The sequence below is a fragment of the Cyprinus carpio genome, chromosome B9 (assembly GCF_018340385.1).
Source record: "Cyprinus carpio isolate SPL01 chromosome B9, ASM1834038v1, whole genome shotgun sequence".
NCBI classification, from domain to species: domain Eukaryota; kingdom Metazoa; phylum Chordata; class Actinopteri; order Cypriniformes; family Cyprinidae; genus Cyprinus; species Cyprinus carpio.
In genome coordinates, this window is record NC_056605.1 from 11,429,318 (window position 1) to 11,445,150 (window position 15,833).

Here is a 15,833-nt window from a genome sequence, read left to right on the forward strand (position 1 = left end):
ACCCAGAACTCCTTAGCAACTGCACAGTAACATGCTAAACACCAACAACAATATCCTTTACAACATCACAGTATTGTGGTAGTGAGTGTCATGCTCTTTAGAAAATGTTGACATCTGGTCATTTTTCTTTAATGTTCTCTTCTATCCCTGTAGCTATTCCTGGACCCACAAGTCTGCACTTCTCCCAGGTGGGTCCAACATCCTTCACTGTCTCCTGGTCTTCTTCAGACGTCAGGCTGACAGGTTACCGTGTGGCCATCACCCCCAAGAGCAAAAATGGACCCACTAAAGAGGACAACATCTCCCCTGACTCAACTGAGTTCCACGCCACTGGACTCATGGTGAATAACCATCTCACACTTGCAGAAGTTCATTCTCTCAAAACTTCAACCTTACTGATATTAGACGTAATGTAGAACAAAATACTCTCATGCTTTTCATGCCAAAAAGTGCTTAAAACAGCACTGGGGGGTTTCATGGAAAAATCGAAACCACTGTTTCTCAAGTTTTGAGGCATTTATTTCTTGATTTAAGCTGTGGTTGTGGGTTACTGGTAGTAAGAGAGCAATGCTAATCTCCATCAGGCAAACCTCACATTGTACATCTACCTTGTCATTTTGGTCAGTGGTTAGATCAAAGATTAAAGCCTGTGCCAGATTTTTTCAGAAAATGATATGGTGTTTTGTGAAGCACGTTTTCAAGGCTTTGCTTCATTTTTTCCCCCTGTATGTGTGTTTCTAGCCTGGCACTGATTATGAAGTGGAGGTTTACGGTGTGAAGAACTCTCTCACCAGCCGTCGTGTCAAAGGAGAAATCACAACACCTGACAGTAAGCCACCTTCCCTAAAACATCACAGAATCAGACCCGCATTCTTTGTGGCCAAAACTCAATCTAGATCTCATTTTCCCAGACATCAGTCCACCTCGACGTGTCCGTATATCCAATGTGAAGGACTCCTCCATCACTCTCACCTGGCGCTCTAAGACCGAGGCCATCTCTGGCTTCCTGGTAGAGGCCACACCCACCCTGGGCAGCCATAAACCTATCCAGAGAACCATTGAACCTGATTCACGCACCTACACCATTACTGGTATAAACAAAGATAACTATATACACTTGTTTTACGGGCTGCAGCATATGCCGGGAAAATATTTGCATTGAAAACTGAGATTGATTTGATCATATGATTCTGCATTCTTTAGGTCTGGAGCCAGGAACCAATTATAAAATCAATATCTATACTCTGAATGGAAGCTCACGTAGTGAGCCTTTCACCCTTACAGCTACTACAGGTATAATACAATATAATATAATAAATATAATATGTATATATAATAAATGATTTAATAAATATTAAATATTTTTTTTCAGCCAAACCAGTTATCAGCCCACCCACAAACCTCCATTTCACCTCTCTGACTCCTACTTCGATCTCCTTCATCTGGGAGCCTCCACGAAGCACCATCACTGGATACTATGTGACTTATGGAGAGGCTGGAGACATTCCTAAAGAGCTGATCCCTCGACCTCAGGCTGGCAGGACCTTTGCTTCCATCTCTGGTACTGCTCTTTCTCAGTTTATAGCTTTCATAATGTTGTGCCTCTCCTTAATTATGCTGATAGTTTTTTATTAACGTTTTTGTGGTCTATACATGTAGGTTTGAAACCGGGCACTGAGTACGTTATCAAGATTGTGGCATTAAATAATGCTCAGAGAAGCATTCCATTGATTGGAAAGGCAAAAACTCGTAAGTAAGAGTTTGTTAAGATTTTTTTTGATCTCAAGTTTGTTAGTTTTTGTTTTGTAATATTTTTTTCTTTACTTTTTTAGTTTTTTATTTTTTCTTCTTCTTTTTTTTTTCTAATTTTTTAGTCTCTAATACTCACCAAGGCTGCTTTAATTTGATCAGAAATGTTAATATTGTAAAATGTACAATTTAAAATAACTGATTTGTATCTTAGAATATATTTTATTCCTGTGATACAAAGTTGAATTTTCAGCAGTCATTATTCCAATCTTTAGTGTCTCATGATCCTTCAGAAATCATTCTAATATGCTGATTTTATGCTCAAGAAAACCTTTTTATCAATGTTGAAGTAGTAATAGTTTGTGAAGGATTTTTTGATAAATAGAGTATTCAAAAGAAAAACTTTTTTTTTTTAATCTTTTGTAATATTATATGTTTAGTGACACTTTTAAAAATGCATCCTTGCTGAATAATAGTATTAATTTATTTTTACCCCCAAACTTTGGAACTGTAGTGTACTTCCACATCTACATGTTGAAATGCATATTTTAAGTAGTTAAGTAGTACTATTTGCACTAAAACTGTTATTACAATACATTTTGTGACGATATTTTATGAAGCTATTAATACATATTACATAGCAAGGCTGGTGATATGTATTATATAATATTACATGACATGTGCTGCTCGTTTTTGAATCACTTTAATTTAAAAGAAATAAATGCATGGCTGATATAATCAAAGCACATTGAATTAAATGTGCTTTACATTGCCCTCTGCTGGCAAAATATGCTATTGCATTACTCAATTGCTTGCCCCAACACAATTTTCCTGCTAGAACTGGAAATTCACCAGCTGCCCCCCCAGCTCCCTGACCCCAGCCGGCCCAGCCATGACATCCTGGATGTGCCAGAAGACAACGACCACTTTAACAACCACGTGCATATGGTGGGGCCAAACAGACACAACACACTGGGGCAGCAGGGCCAACACATCTACACTGAACATCAGAGCTACAACCTGGGCAATAACGGCCAGCAGCCTCATCTCCCAAGCCAGCGCGAGCCCCTGGTCTACATCCCCCTGCCGGGAGCAGATGGCCAGAGAGTGCCAGTGGTGCAGGTGAGCGAGGGACCTGAACCTGGCTTCCCCTTCGGTGGCCTTTACAATGAGACAAACCTGCCCCAGGAAGCTCAGACCCAGACCACAATCATGTGGCAGCCTGTGCCGCACACCTCAGAGTACGTGGTGTCATGCAGTCCCCTTACAGAGATCAATGAGAAGACCTTCCAGGTGAGTAAACAATCAAATCTGATATTGAAACTATTGAAAAAATAGAATTATTCACAATTAATTGCATATATCAGTATTTGCCCCTGAATCAAGAAAAACATCTAAAACATTACTGTACATTATTGTGGCAGTAAATAACTGAATAGACAGAATTACTCAAATCAATCTAAGTTGATTTGAGCCATGTGCATAAGAACATTTCATGGTAAATGATTAAATGCATTAACTTTAAATAATTTAATAAATAATTGATTATAAATAATTAAACTAAAGTATTTTATATATAAACTACCATTTAATAGTTTAGGGAATATATTTTTTCATATATTTTAAAATGCAATTTAAAATGCTGATCTGGTACTCAATAAATATTATTATTATTATTGCTATTATTATTGCTATTATTATTATCATCAATCTTGTCACTGAAATGCTGCTTAATTCTTTGGAAAACATAATACATTTTGATTTATACATTTTTTGATTAATAGGAATTTCAAATGTACTTTTTTTTTTTTTCATTTGAAATTGAAATCTTTTGTAAAATTATAAATGTCTTTACTGCATCCTTGCTGAATAAAAATAATAATTTATTTAATAAGAAAATGACTGATTACAAACTTTTGAACAGTAGTCTATATCACCATTTGCTGAGGCAAGTCCCTAAATCAAGAGAATCTAATATATTACTGTACTGTAATTATTGTGGTAGAAACTGTAAATTAAAAAATAAAAACACATTTATTTATAGCAACCCTTATTAATAAATTAATATGTTGAAACAAACCCACAGGCACAAAACCTAACACTTCAAGTATAAAAACTAAACAAAAGTGTTTAATTTACCTGTTTGGTCCTATATAATGCAGCTTCTGGCTTCTGATGTTTTATTTTTTTATTTCATTTTTTTAGTAGTAGTAGTATATTATCAGTGATTAATACATACACTCTCTCTCCTTCAGATGCGTCTGCCTGGTATGTCCACTAGCGCTACACTGATCGGTCTCACCTCTGGTGCCTCCTATAATGTTCTTGTGGAGTCTGTCAACGGAGACCAAAAACAGAAAGTCCTGGAAGATGTCGTGACTGTCAGAAACAGTGGTAAATAATCTCTAAACCAAACAAATTTGTAACCACATTTCAGAAGTTTCCATGCTGATTCCGGACTCCTCATATGCTTTAGTTCCAGGGGCTGGAGTGATTCCCACAGGCAGGGATGTGTGCTACGACACATTCACCGCCACCTACCATGAGGTGGGCGCGGAGTGGGAGCGCATGTCCGAGACAGGCTTTAAACTCTGGTGCAAGTGCCTTGGCCTCGGCAGTGGTCATTTCAGATGTGATTCATCCAGTGAGTGAATGAGCTGTGCCGCTACATGCTAAACACCACACCTCACTCTAGCATGGGTGACCGTTTGCCAATTACAAATGTTATGTTTTAATTTTATGCATTTTTTTTAGTGAAGTAAAACACATGTGGAGTTCAAACTCCACACTGTTGCTCATGCTAGCTTTTCCTGACATGTTTGTAGCGGTCATCAAACATGACAGACAGATATGAGGTGGCTCATGTCTCAGATTTGTATTGTCAGCTTTTAACCAGACGATATTAAACTCTGGGACCAGCTTATTATGTGCAATAACCACTGTATGAATGTTTTTTGAGGGTTGATTTAATTGGAAACTCTAATGTGTTTTTCTAGGGACTTTTTTGGGTTTTTGTATTATAAAAAACAGATATTTTTGTATATAGAGTGTTGTGTTGATAATGGCCACAACTACCGAATTGGTGAGAAGTGGGACCGACAAGCTGAGAACGGTCACATGATGAGCTGCACCTGTCTGGGCAGCGGGAAAGGAGAGTTCAAGTGTGAACCCCGTAAGCAAAGTTTTTCAACAGAGTCTAAGCAACTTTTAACATTTAATGGTTGGTTGATTGACGTTCATTCTCTGCTCTAGATGAATCTACCTGTTATGATGATGGGAAGCTCTACCAGGTTGGAAACCAGTGGCAGAAGGAGTATCTCGGATCAATTTGCACATGTACCTGCTATGGAGGACAACAGGTAACACTAGGTTTTACGTCTTCTCTATATTTCAGTGTATTTACACATTAATGAGTTTCTACATGATTAAACCCCTGCTGTCTCTCCAGGGCTGGCGCTGTGAGAACTGTCGTCGTCCTGGTGCTGAAGTTGATGTGGACCTCGTTCAGCCTCCAGTGCGCGCTGATGCTTACGACCGCTACAGAGAGAACGCCCTTCGCAAACTGGTGAGTCTTCTATAGACGTGACAGACAAAGGCTTTGAAAACAAAGAATAGAAGAATCAGATAAATCTCTGATGAAGGCCAGATTTGAGTATAATTATAGTGAATATTGTGCAGTAACATTCAAAAGTTTGGGGTTTTTAATGTTTTCAAAATAAATCTCTACACCAAAGCTGCATTATTTATTTCTTCATTTATTTAAAATAAAAATACAGTAAAACAGTAATATTGTGAAATATTATTTCATTTTAAATTAACTGTTTTTATTTGAATATATTTTAAAATGTAATTTATTCCTGTAATGCAAAGCTGAATTTTCAGCATCATTACTTTAACAGTGGTCTTCAGTGTCACATGATCCTTCAGGAATCATTCTAATATGCTGATTTGCTGTTCAAGAACATTTCTGTATTCTTATGCCCCATTCACACCAAGAACGATAACTATAAAGATAATGATATTGGCGTCTACAACAGTGAACGATATCGTCTGTTTATTGTAGCAGGGTTGATTCTGATTGGGTGTATTATTCCTTATTAAAACGTGAGGTTAAAAAAGTAAGAGAGATTTGTGGGGTCATTCAAAAAGGAAGATTAGTTTAGACATGGAGTTAGTTTATTAGATTAATTTTTTTAAGTAATGTGCACTGCTTAATCATGCACAATCAGATAAATTACATGTATTTAATAAAGTTGATAGGGTGACTTTTAATTCCATATTGACTTTCAGCATCTGGAAATGTTTCAGATTTTGTTATAAAACAAACACATTTTTACTTTCTCCATACAGAACATTCAATGTCCAATCGAGTGCCTGAGACCAGACCTCTTAGCAGATGCTCAGAGCCCTATAGAATAAATGTGTCTATCAATTTTGCCCAGTAATGGAGAGGACATGGCCTCCAGAGACTGTATCTAGCTCCCTCAGTGCCTCTCTGTCCTTATCTTCACTCACACTGCAAACTCTGTCCTGCTGCTTCCACCTGTGACGTCACGCCCAGAGACAAAACTTCTCACTCTTCTGCACAGTGGATGGAAGGACACCATCTATCTACACTGAGATTCCACTGATTTGAAGCTTGGCTGTTGACATCATTTCCACATCCTCTGGAAACTCAAATCAGTGGAACATCAGCAGAGAATCAACACATCTTGCCTTTGTGTTTTTCAGTATTATTGCCTATTGTCTGATTGTGTTTTTTTTTTTGATTTTTTTTGTTTTTTTTTTTTTTTGTGTGTTTTTTTGCCAGTGATTGATATGTTTGTTTGTTTTTTTTTTTTTATTGATTACTGTCTCACAATGAAACCTTTTGTGCCTTGTAGGCATCCTTTTTGAATGATGTAATATTCACCCCTCCCTAATCTGATTGGTTGGTTGATCTGTGGCCTTTGTGTCCGTCAGGAGACAAAGGAAAAGCACTGTGTTGATTAAGAAGTGAACTTTTTCTTTTCTTTTATTTATCCCTTTTATGTATGTTTTGATGGAATGCAGATTATGGGTGTATACTGTTTTTATGTTTGTGTTTTAGGTGCCAAAGTCTTAACTACTGTGGACAAAAATACTTTTTAATAAATTTTTTTTACAATGTTTGTGATTCAAGGCCTATTTGTCAGAGGCTTCCGTGGCACTAAAGCAGCATTCATCTAGTGTGTTGCTGTTATTATTTTCTTGTGGTTTTAATAAGGATAACAGATATCGGCATGCAAAGTTTTTATAAAATGTTTTAACTTGAAAATTTTGTTTATCAAAGCTAGTGGCATTTGTATGGTGGCCATGAAGTGCAAAACAGTTTACAATTCTGAAAACAAAATAACAAATTACAAACGCAAATGCAAATCTAAAAAAAAACAAAATAATTCAGAAAACACAACAATTCAGAAAACATTATAACAAGTCAGAAAACACAACGACAAATCAGACAAACTTTATTCCATAGTAAGCACAATTCATACAATACATTTAAACCGAGCTACTTTAAGACCGTCTCTGAACTTTCTACCTTGACTCTGCTGTTTTTGGCTGGTTCTTTCTGTTTACGTTGATTGACAGATGTCTTGTCCAGTCAGTGGTGAGTAATCCCAAACCAATGGTGCTGTTTCAAACTATACCTACCTCTTCCGGTTTGATTTGTCATTGTGTTTTCTGACTTGTTATAATGTTTTCTGAATTGTTGTTGTGTTTTCTGAATTGTAATCTGTTTTGCCTTTCATGGCCACCGTAACATTTTGTTTTCAGTATTGTAACTGTTTTGCCTTTAAATGCCACCAACATTTGAGCTGTACCCTTGTTGGCCCCCTTTCCAGGTGAGGGCAGAGTCTTTACAGCCTGCGCTTCAGATAGACTGTAAACCCCAAAACTGGAGAATCTCACACAGCCAAAAGGTAAAAAAGGATTGACGAAATATGCAGACAGTGATCGTTTTCAGGATAAAACTAACAACAAAGCTCTGCTCTCCATGAGTGCAGTCAGAGACAGTGGTATCTTTAGCCAGATTAGCTGTACAACATGCTAACGAGCACATACGGAAACGCGATTTGGAAACATTGAGGAAATACAAGGCGATTCTTACTTGTTCTGCATATGATGTACAATTGGTACTGACCCATCTTTCATAATCAGCTTCTGCACAAAACCTGTGTTTAAACACTTGTTTACTAAAATTCACACACACATATACATGCGCATATATATATATATATATATATATATATATATATATATATAAGACTCTTCGGCACATTTCCTTCCATAAATTAAATTAATCCACAGTGTTCTCCGTTGCTCAGATGCAGAGTGTCTTTGTCATTTGTCCATCCAAATACATTTGTAATGTTTATGTGGCACAATCAAAATGTAAATAGGAGCCATAGCAACAATATAAACATGGCTGACAATGCGAGTAGCTGCACATTGTCACCAGTCATGGGCGGGGCTTACCCCTACAGTGTACTTCAAACACTGCTTCTGATTTATGGAGATTATAAAAAAAAGGAATGGATGGATTTGTAACATTATAGGCTGGTTGTTTAAACACACTGTGGACACACATCAGTGTTCAAACAGCATGCAAAAGTGAATTTTGCACCTTTTAAAATATCAGTTTCGAAATCCTCTCAAACATCTGTTTGGTGAATTTCGACCTCGAAATTCCGTGAAAAGTGTGGTTTGCTTTACGGCAGCCACAAATGCATGTTATCCAACGTAATTACTACAGTGACATACTTGTTTTTTTGTTTTTGTTTTTTTACTTGTTATTATCATTATAGATGTTGTTGCTGTTGTTGTGTCAATAATCAATAAACTGAATCATTGTAAGAGTAAATATTTTCCTAGCTGTATTCGTTTGGATGGAAGTCATCACATACTTTTCCTTCAGTGATTTCTGTAGCTGAACAGATGGAGGTTGGCTTGGCTGCAGCTGATGCCATGCGCGGAACGGAGTATGAAGCAGGAGCTGATCCAGATATTCTTTGTGAGTGAAATCCCTCTTTGTTTGTTTCTTCTTGAAGATAATACTAATCGGTGTTCCCATGTTAAAGAAGATTGTTGGTTACAACCGATGTAGCCAGGACCTTCTGCCACTTTATTTTGTCAGACAGATCCATTCAGCTTCTCTCGAGACGGGGCATGTTTTGTTGGAATCCTGTTTTCAGTTACATTTGAGCTTCGGGACTGAGGAGAATTTGCCTTTGAGCTTCTGGAGGAGCAGATCCAGCCTGTATGTAAAAAAGGCTTATGTAGCCTACATATCGCATCATCAAGTCTGGAACAAAACATTTCATAGAGCACAGATACAAAAGCAGATTCATGTAGCTACTGTAGTTACTCTGGACTTCTACTGCATTGTTTTTCAAGTGGGGTTTTTAAAATAAGACAAATCTTGTTTCTAAATCATCTAAAACAACTAACATTAAATCTGAAAACTGACTTTAATCATATTTCTTTATTCATTCCATCAACAACTGTCATTTTTATTTTAGAACCAGGTTTCTCACAGTTAAAAAACATAAGGAATTTTAAAAGTGAGATTTCTAGACATGAAAAAGTCAAGGAAATTAATATAATCTCAAAAGCTCTGTATTTCTAGAATGACTATACATTTTTCTAGTTATGTTAAGCTCTAAAATATTGTACTTTTTTATTTTAATTAAATATTTTACTTAAGTAGTTTAATATATTGACTCTCATAGTTTCAGTAAATGAAAAAGGCTCTCTGTCATTACAGCAGAAGTCCCACAATTATGTTACCATACATGTGGTAACTTTGAATCTACTATTGGGTGGCCGTGTTTGATTTCCCAGTCCCAGTTACCAGTATAAACAAAGAAAATGATAAATATCCCAAACATGATACAGGACAGATTAATGATACATTAATCATTGATACTGTAAATCATTCAGAATTGTTTTTTTATGCTATTTTACATTAATAATCACAAAATTTAATCACCACATAATCAAATGTACCATTAAACTTATCTTACCTTTTCACATTACATCCTGGCTCTTTTTGAGAACGGCACATTATTGGAATTCAATTTTTATTTTGGGCTGAAAGCATAAATTATAGGAGAGGTTAAATCCTAATTGACACAAAAAGGTGGTTTTTATTTTTTCCACAGCAGAGGGCAGTATTGGTCTTTGCTCAGTTCAAGACTGCCATCTCATTATGGTTCTCAAGTGTGTTTGTATTGGACATATTCAGTGGACCTGTTGCATTCTCTTCTGTTTTTGTTGTTGACACATATTTCATAATTGCTTCATTCAGTCCATGGACATGTTTTAGTTTATCCCTGTCTTATTGGAACCAAACCAGCTCATCTGAAACTACAAACAGTCAGGTTGGCTGAGATGCAGGCAAGAAACTCAAACAATGGCAAGCACATGTGATTGTCTGTAACGGAAACATGTGATTACATTAGCCACCATTAAAATGTGCATTGATAATCAAAGAATTCTATACAAGCTTTCAGGGAGTGATTAAACACCACATTCAGACTCAGTATTTTCATTAGTTTGAAATAACGTCAGCCATTCGTCCTTAAATAATTAGAATTTTAATCTCGGGCTCTAATTAGGGATATACAGGTTCACTTGTAATTCACTGACTTTTAAGAGTGTTATTTGAAGCAACAGAGTGCTTGTGATACTTGAAAAACTTGTAAAAGAAGTGAAATGGAAATTTCCATTGTGTTGTTGGAGATTACATCTCTCCATCGCCAATACTCTCATCCATCTTTAGGAATGTGATTGATTAGTCTGCATATCCCAGCTTGTCCATCAATTAATTTATATTCCATTTGTCTGTATGACCAACACATCTCTATTAATCTTTGCTAGCACTCTCACTGTTTTCCTGGACTCTTGCTTTAAAGTATGGAAGTGATCAATGGCCCAAGGTTTTGTGTAAAAACTGTTGAGATTTATGAGTCTGCAGTGGTCAAAGTGATGAATGCTCCGGCTCTGCTCTATGCGTACGTTTTTGTGGGTCCTCATTACATGTGATTGGTACATAAATGATTCTAATCAATATTAGCTCTAAAAAGAACTTTTAATGATTAGTGGAAGCTAGTGTTTTGAATGTGTCTCTTTTAGTCAGTGTGATTTAACCATCTGAGGCATACAGAAAGCCACTTTGAAGCATTTAAGGTGTGATGGATGATGACGACTTTTGACCCTTTCTTATAATTCTTTCTTATAATTCTTCTTTATATGTCATCATAATGACATCATCATATGACATCATAAATTTAAAATGGTTGACAGAAGTGGTGACAGACCAAGATATTTACAGTATCTTCTGCGCTGAACATATGTGACAAAATATTATGAAAGTGACGTGACATACAGCCAAGTATGGTAACCCATACTCGGAATTCGTTCTCTGCATTTAACCCATCCAAAGTGCACACACACACACAGCAGTGAACACACACACACTGTGAACACACGTCCGCAGAAGTGGGCAGCCATTTATGCTGCGGCGCCCGGGGAACAGTTGGGGGTTCGGTGCCTTGCTCAAGGGCACCTCAGTCGTGGTATTGAGGGTGGAGAGAGCGCTGTACATTCACTCCCCCCATCTACAATTCCTGCTGGCCCGAGACTCGAACTCACAACCCTTGGATTGCAAGTCCAACACTCTAACCGTTAAGCCACAACTTCCCCCATTTATTATATATTATTATTAGAAATAAAAAGAAACATTCAGATAAATGTGTTTTTTTGTTATTCAGTAATTAATGCTTCAGAGGGTCTTTTGTTTAAGTTTAAGTGTGCTACATAATATTGAAGCAGATGATAAAATAAAAAGCCACTTAAGTGTTCTTAAGGAGAGCACACTTTCATGTTTCTTAACACACTTAAGTACACTTTTAAAACATGCATTTTTTTAATAATGTCAAATTAAATGTTTTGCTAACAAGTACATTTTAAATGTTTGTTTTAAAAATCTTTTGTTGTGAATTAAAGATGTACACTTATTTATATATAATACATTGACTAATATACTAAAAACTTGATTGACATACAAGTTTCAACAGAAATGGCATTAAAATATTTTAGTTTACCATAAATTCTTGCCATTTTAAAAGCAGTAGAAGTAATTATGAAATTACTTATAAATATGCACTTAAGTCCTACTTAAGTGAGTCAAAAAGCACTTTGAATATTTTACATTTAAGCTATAATAAATCTTTTAATAAAAATTGCAGTTCACATGCAGTTAAGTGTCCGAATAAATTACATTTAGTTCGCACTTAAGTATATTCTTTTAAAAATATATAATTCCTCCAATAAGTAATCTTTTTAAAAGAAAAATGTATTTCTTTTTTTTTAAGGGGTTACATGACCATCAGCTTTTTTCATTTGTCAGCATGCATATTATCTATTTATGGTTCACTCTTGTTTATTTCCTGGAATTGTGTTATCAGTGCAGTGCATTACAATGGCTGAGCATCAGCAGTGTCCGGAGCATCTGGAACTTCTGTCTATGCACTAATTAAATTCTCTCATTCATTTCCATGCTGCCTGCTCTTTCAAATCTTAATTAAGGAACATGTTTATGAGAGCTGTTAGGTCAATTTAATTTGATCTATGGCTTCTTAAGCAAGCAAGTGATAACCTTTTTACAAATTTACCTCACACACATGTTGGAGTTGGTAAATTTCATCTATATCACAAGTTTAATGCACAGTTTGACAGTTTAACTCCTTCTACTTCAGCCGAAGAACTTAACTGTCAAGGCCTTGTTCCTTGATTCTGAGTGAAAGTTAAGACTTCTACCTGGTCTTAAAGGACATTCATTCTCTCAATTATAAAAGGGGTTACATGGTCTGTGATGGGAGCTGGTCTCTGTGCATCAATGTGACAACAACACTGGTGTCTCAGAGACGCAACTGAGGTTGTAGACCCCCATACCCCCTCGCGTCTGACTGTAACAGGTCTTGATAGATTACTCACACGGCGCTTTGGCTGCTGGCCTGTTATTCAAGCCCTGTGAGGCAGTCTCGCCCTCTGGCTGGTGATTTACTGCCTTATGTCTCTGTAAATCAATCTGTGGCGAGTCCGTGGGCCTTCCTCTCTACCCTGCCGTGACGCACTGAGCTACTTAATGTCAGATGCTCTATGATGTATGGAGGGCCAAATATTTGATTTGGCAATGGTCTCAGAAGAAGGAAATTCCTCCACTCTCTTTGGTAGGAGTTTAACAAATTGGTTATTATTCTGTGTAGTTGATCAAAGAAGTGCTAAAGGTGAACAATCGCATTGCTGTTTAGTTTTCACAGTATCTAGTTCTGTACTGAAGTGGTTTCGGAAAGCAGGGGGAAAACTAGACCAAAGGCAAATAATAAAATGCAACTATGTAATCATGTTTAATTAGGATTTATAACAACAATAATAATATCATCTTGAAAATATTTTACTTTTATAATTTCTTAGAAAAAAAAAAACTATGTTAAAAGTACAGCATATTAATATTTTGTAGAGAATTCTGTTCACCAACTCAAAGTCACGTGGTGTTACCAATAAAACCCATGTGGATTTTAAACTATTTAAAAAGGTCTGAACACTCTTATTTTCCACAGACCCATATTTCACTAATATAAATTCAAATAATAAAAAACAACTTTAATTATATTTAATTAGGATTCATAACAAAAACAACAAAAAACAACATATTATTATCTTGAAAACGGTTTTACTTTTATTATTATTTCTTAGAAAAAAATATTTGACCAGTATTGCTTATTAATAGTTCTAAACATTTTGTTCACCAATTTAAACTCAAGTGGTGCGACCAATAAAATCGAAGTGGATTTTAAGACATTAAAAAGTTGGCACAACCCCATATTTAATAATCATTTTTATTTAAATGTATAACGACAACAACATACAACAATTCTATCTATATTTTAATCTTTTAATAATCCAATTTTTTTGTAAATATTCAAATTTATACACACACATATATAAAGTTATGGTGGTGATTCTTTCTTAAATGGCAGTATAGCATTTACTTTATGGCTCTACTGCAAAAATCTTAGATTAAGAAAATAGTACATAGCCTCTTCCATTTTATGCGGGCAGGATAAGAACCAAAGCCTGGCTGCTTTTCTCTTTTTTCTTTCTTTTTAGCCCCAGCAGGCCTATATTCTGAGATTTATGCAGCAGAATATGGACTGATAACCCTTCATCTGTTCACCGTGTGAATTATTCTCTGCTCTCACTATCTGTCTCACCCTACACAGCCAGGATTCATATGGCTGCATGGCAGAATTTGTGTCCTTCACAGCAACATGGCCAGCAGCTGAGATTGTGTGTGTACGTGTGTGTGTGTGGCCTGCCTGCCGAAATGTGTCAGTTGGTCTCTCTCGACTTTCCATTCTCCCCAGATTGCAGCACAGACTGTGAGACGTTAACGTATTCATGCCACATTTCCATTCCTCCCTTCAGAAGTGTTGTGAAACAGGATATTAAGACATCATCTGAAGGAGTTTCATCTCTGCAATGAAACACAAAATCAAGAAAATGGATCTTTTGGCTTGTAATGGATTACTTTGTGCATTTTGCGCTTTGAATGGCCTGTCATGAAAAGGAAAGCATCTCCTCTCTGTCTCTTTCTCTTTGGGTTCAGTTATAGATGTGCTGATTTGGTGGATTAACCCACTGACTCAGTCTTCCCTTAGCAGGCAGGAAATTAAAACAGAATCATGTCTTTTCTAAACTTTCAACTTCAACTGACCCCAGAGAATCTGAAACCTTTTCTTTTCCCTAGTGTCCACCCAAAACCTTCATCTGAAGCCTTAACATCTAAGGACATCTAACATGCAGACACTCATGTTCTTCTCCCGCAATAAGACAGCAAAATTAAAAAGAAAATTTGACTTCATATACTTCAACAGCCCCAGCTGCTGGATTATAACATTCATTAAATACTTTGAGCTCATTTTTTCCCCGATGCGACATAACCATTTTTGCCTTGTCATTTATTTTTATTGCCGCTAGTTTTTCTGACACTGTTCGGTTCCACGTTGTGTCACGCTGTATTTGTTTAATTTGGGATGACAAATGCCAAGTTACTTTTTAATTACACATATGAATCGCTGTGTTATTAAAAAACAAATTCGTTCCCAGATTAAGGGTATAATGAGAATTATTAGCCGGTTTCATTACCGAAATCCAATCTCGCTTTGGCCAGTGGGGGAAAATAACCTTCCAGCAGAGAATAACGCAGTCGCTCTGAAAGCAGTCTGATGTCTCTGCTGCAATCTTACTGCCTCTACACATAATGCCTTTGGAATGTCGAGCTCTTTTTGAACATAAATTAGCATTTAGACAAACAATCAGCCCCAAACAGAGCAGTTTCACTTGTTAACTTGCATTTAAATGGCTGCTTGGCTCCATTGCGGACTCTGGTATAAGGCAGGCTGTTAGTTGATGAATTCGGGTTTAATTCAGTGCGGGGACGGTGCACAGGCTTGCGGGCGCCGTTTGTTTTTCCAGCGCTGACATTCATCTCCCTCCTACCTCCGCTCTTCTCCACCTCCTCGCCGCATACTGACATCCGTCTCCTTTATGTACGAGGCATCTGACATTTCTAATGTCATGCATAATCTTGACAAACAATCTTTTTCGATGCATGGAAATAACTGGCTGAAACAAATGGGAGGGCTTGCTGTTTCTTCAACTGTGGCGTATTAGTTCAAACTGAGACGGCTAAGATGATAATAACGTCACTAAATGGTTCAACTTTACGAGGATAAATGATTATGCCCGTGTTTTCCGCCCCCGCTCGCACCCATCTGAAGGAAACATGGCGTACTGTCTGCTGTTTGGGTTTCGTTTCATTACGCATTTTTAATTTTGCTCGGCTCATTCATTAAACTCACAAAGGAACGAACAAAGACAAGTAATTAAAGCTAACAGAGCGGATCTCGTCACTATTCAGCTCAACTTTAATACACCTGAAGAGTAAATAATTAGAGCATGATATTAAAAATGGAAAGATAAAAGTGTCTGTCATG

General features: G+C 36.7%; 1 protein-coding gene and 1 long non-coding RNA gene across 6 annotated transcripts in view; both read left to right on the top strand.

Annotated features, from left to right (window-relative positions):
• LOC109051686 (fibronectin-like) overlaps positions 1-4,661 on the top strand; it is a 47,728-nt gene extending 43,067 nt beyond the window's left edge. For 2 of the 3 annotated variants that reach the window (XM_042730937.1, XM_042730936.1), the window contains exons 49-57: positions 154-341; positions 742-829; positions 912-1,091; positions 1,204-1,293; positions 1,373-1,561; positions 1,660-1,749; positions 2,588-3,042; positions 4,005-4,143; positions 4,226-4,660. In XM_042730937.1, coding sequence (XP_042586871.1) covers positions 154-341; positions 742-829; positions 912-1,091; positions 1,204-1,293; positions 1,373-1,561; positions 1,660-1,749; positions 2,588-3,042; positions 4,005-4,143; positions 4,226-4,401 — 1,595 coding nt within the window. In that variant the 3' untranslated portion in view covers positions 4,402-4,660. Of the gene's footprint in view, positions 1-153; positions 342-741; positions 830-911; positions 1,092-1,203; positions 1,294-1,372; positions 1,562-1,659; positions 1,750-2,587; positions 3,043-4,004; positions 4,144-4,225 lie in introns of all 3 variants that reach the window. The other variant, XM_042730938.1, reaches the window with a different exon arrangement.
• A 2,949-nt stretch (positions 4,662-7,610) lies between these two features.
• Positions 7,611-15,833, top strand: part of LOC122138457 — a 48,566-nt gene continuing 40,343 nt past the window's right edge. Inside the window, exons 1-3 of one of the 3 annotated variants that reach the window (XR_006155575.1) lie at positions 7,611-7,691; positions 8,687-8,782; positions 8,853-9,334. This is a non-coding gene — a long non-coding RNA (uncharacterized LOC122138457). Of the gene's footprint in view, positions 7,692-8,686; positions 8,783-8,852; positions 9,335-15,833 lie in introns of those variants that run through there. The other 2 variants (XR_006155574.1, XR_006155576.1) reach the window with 2 other exon arrangements.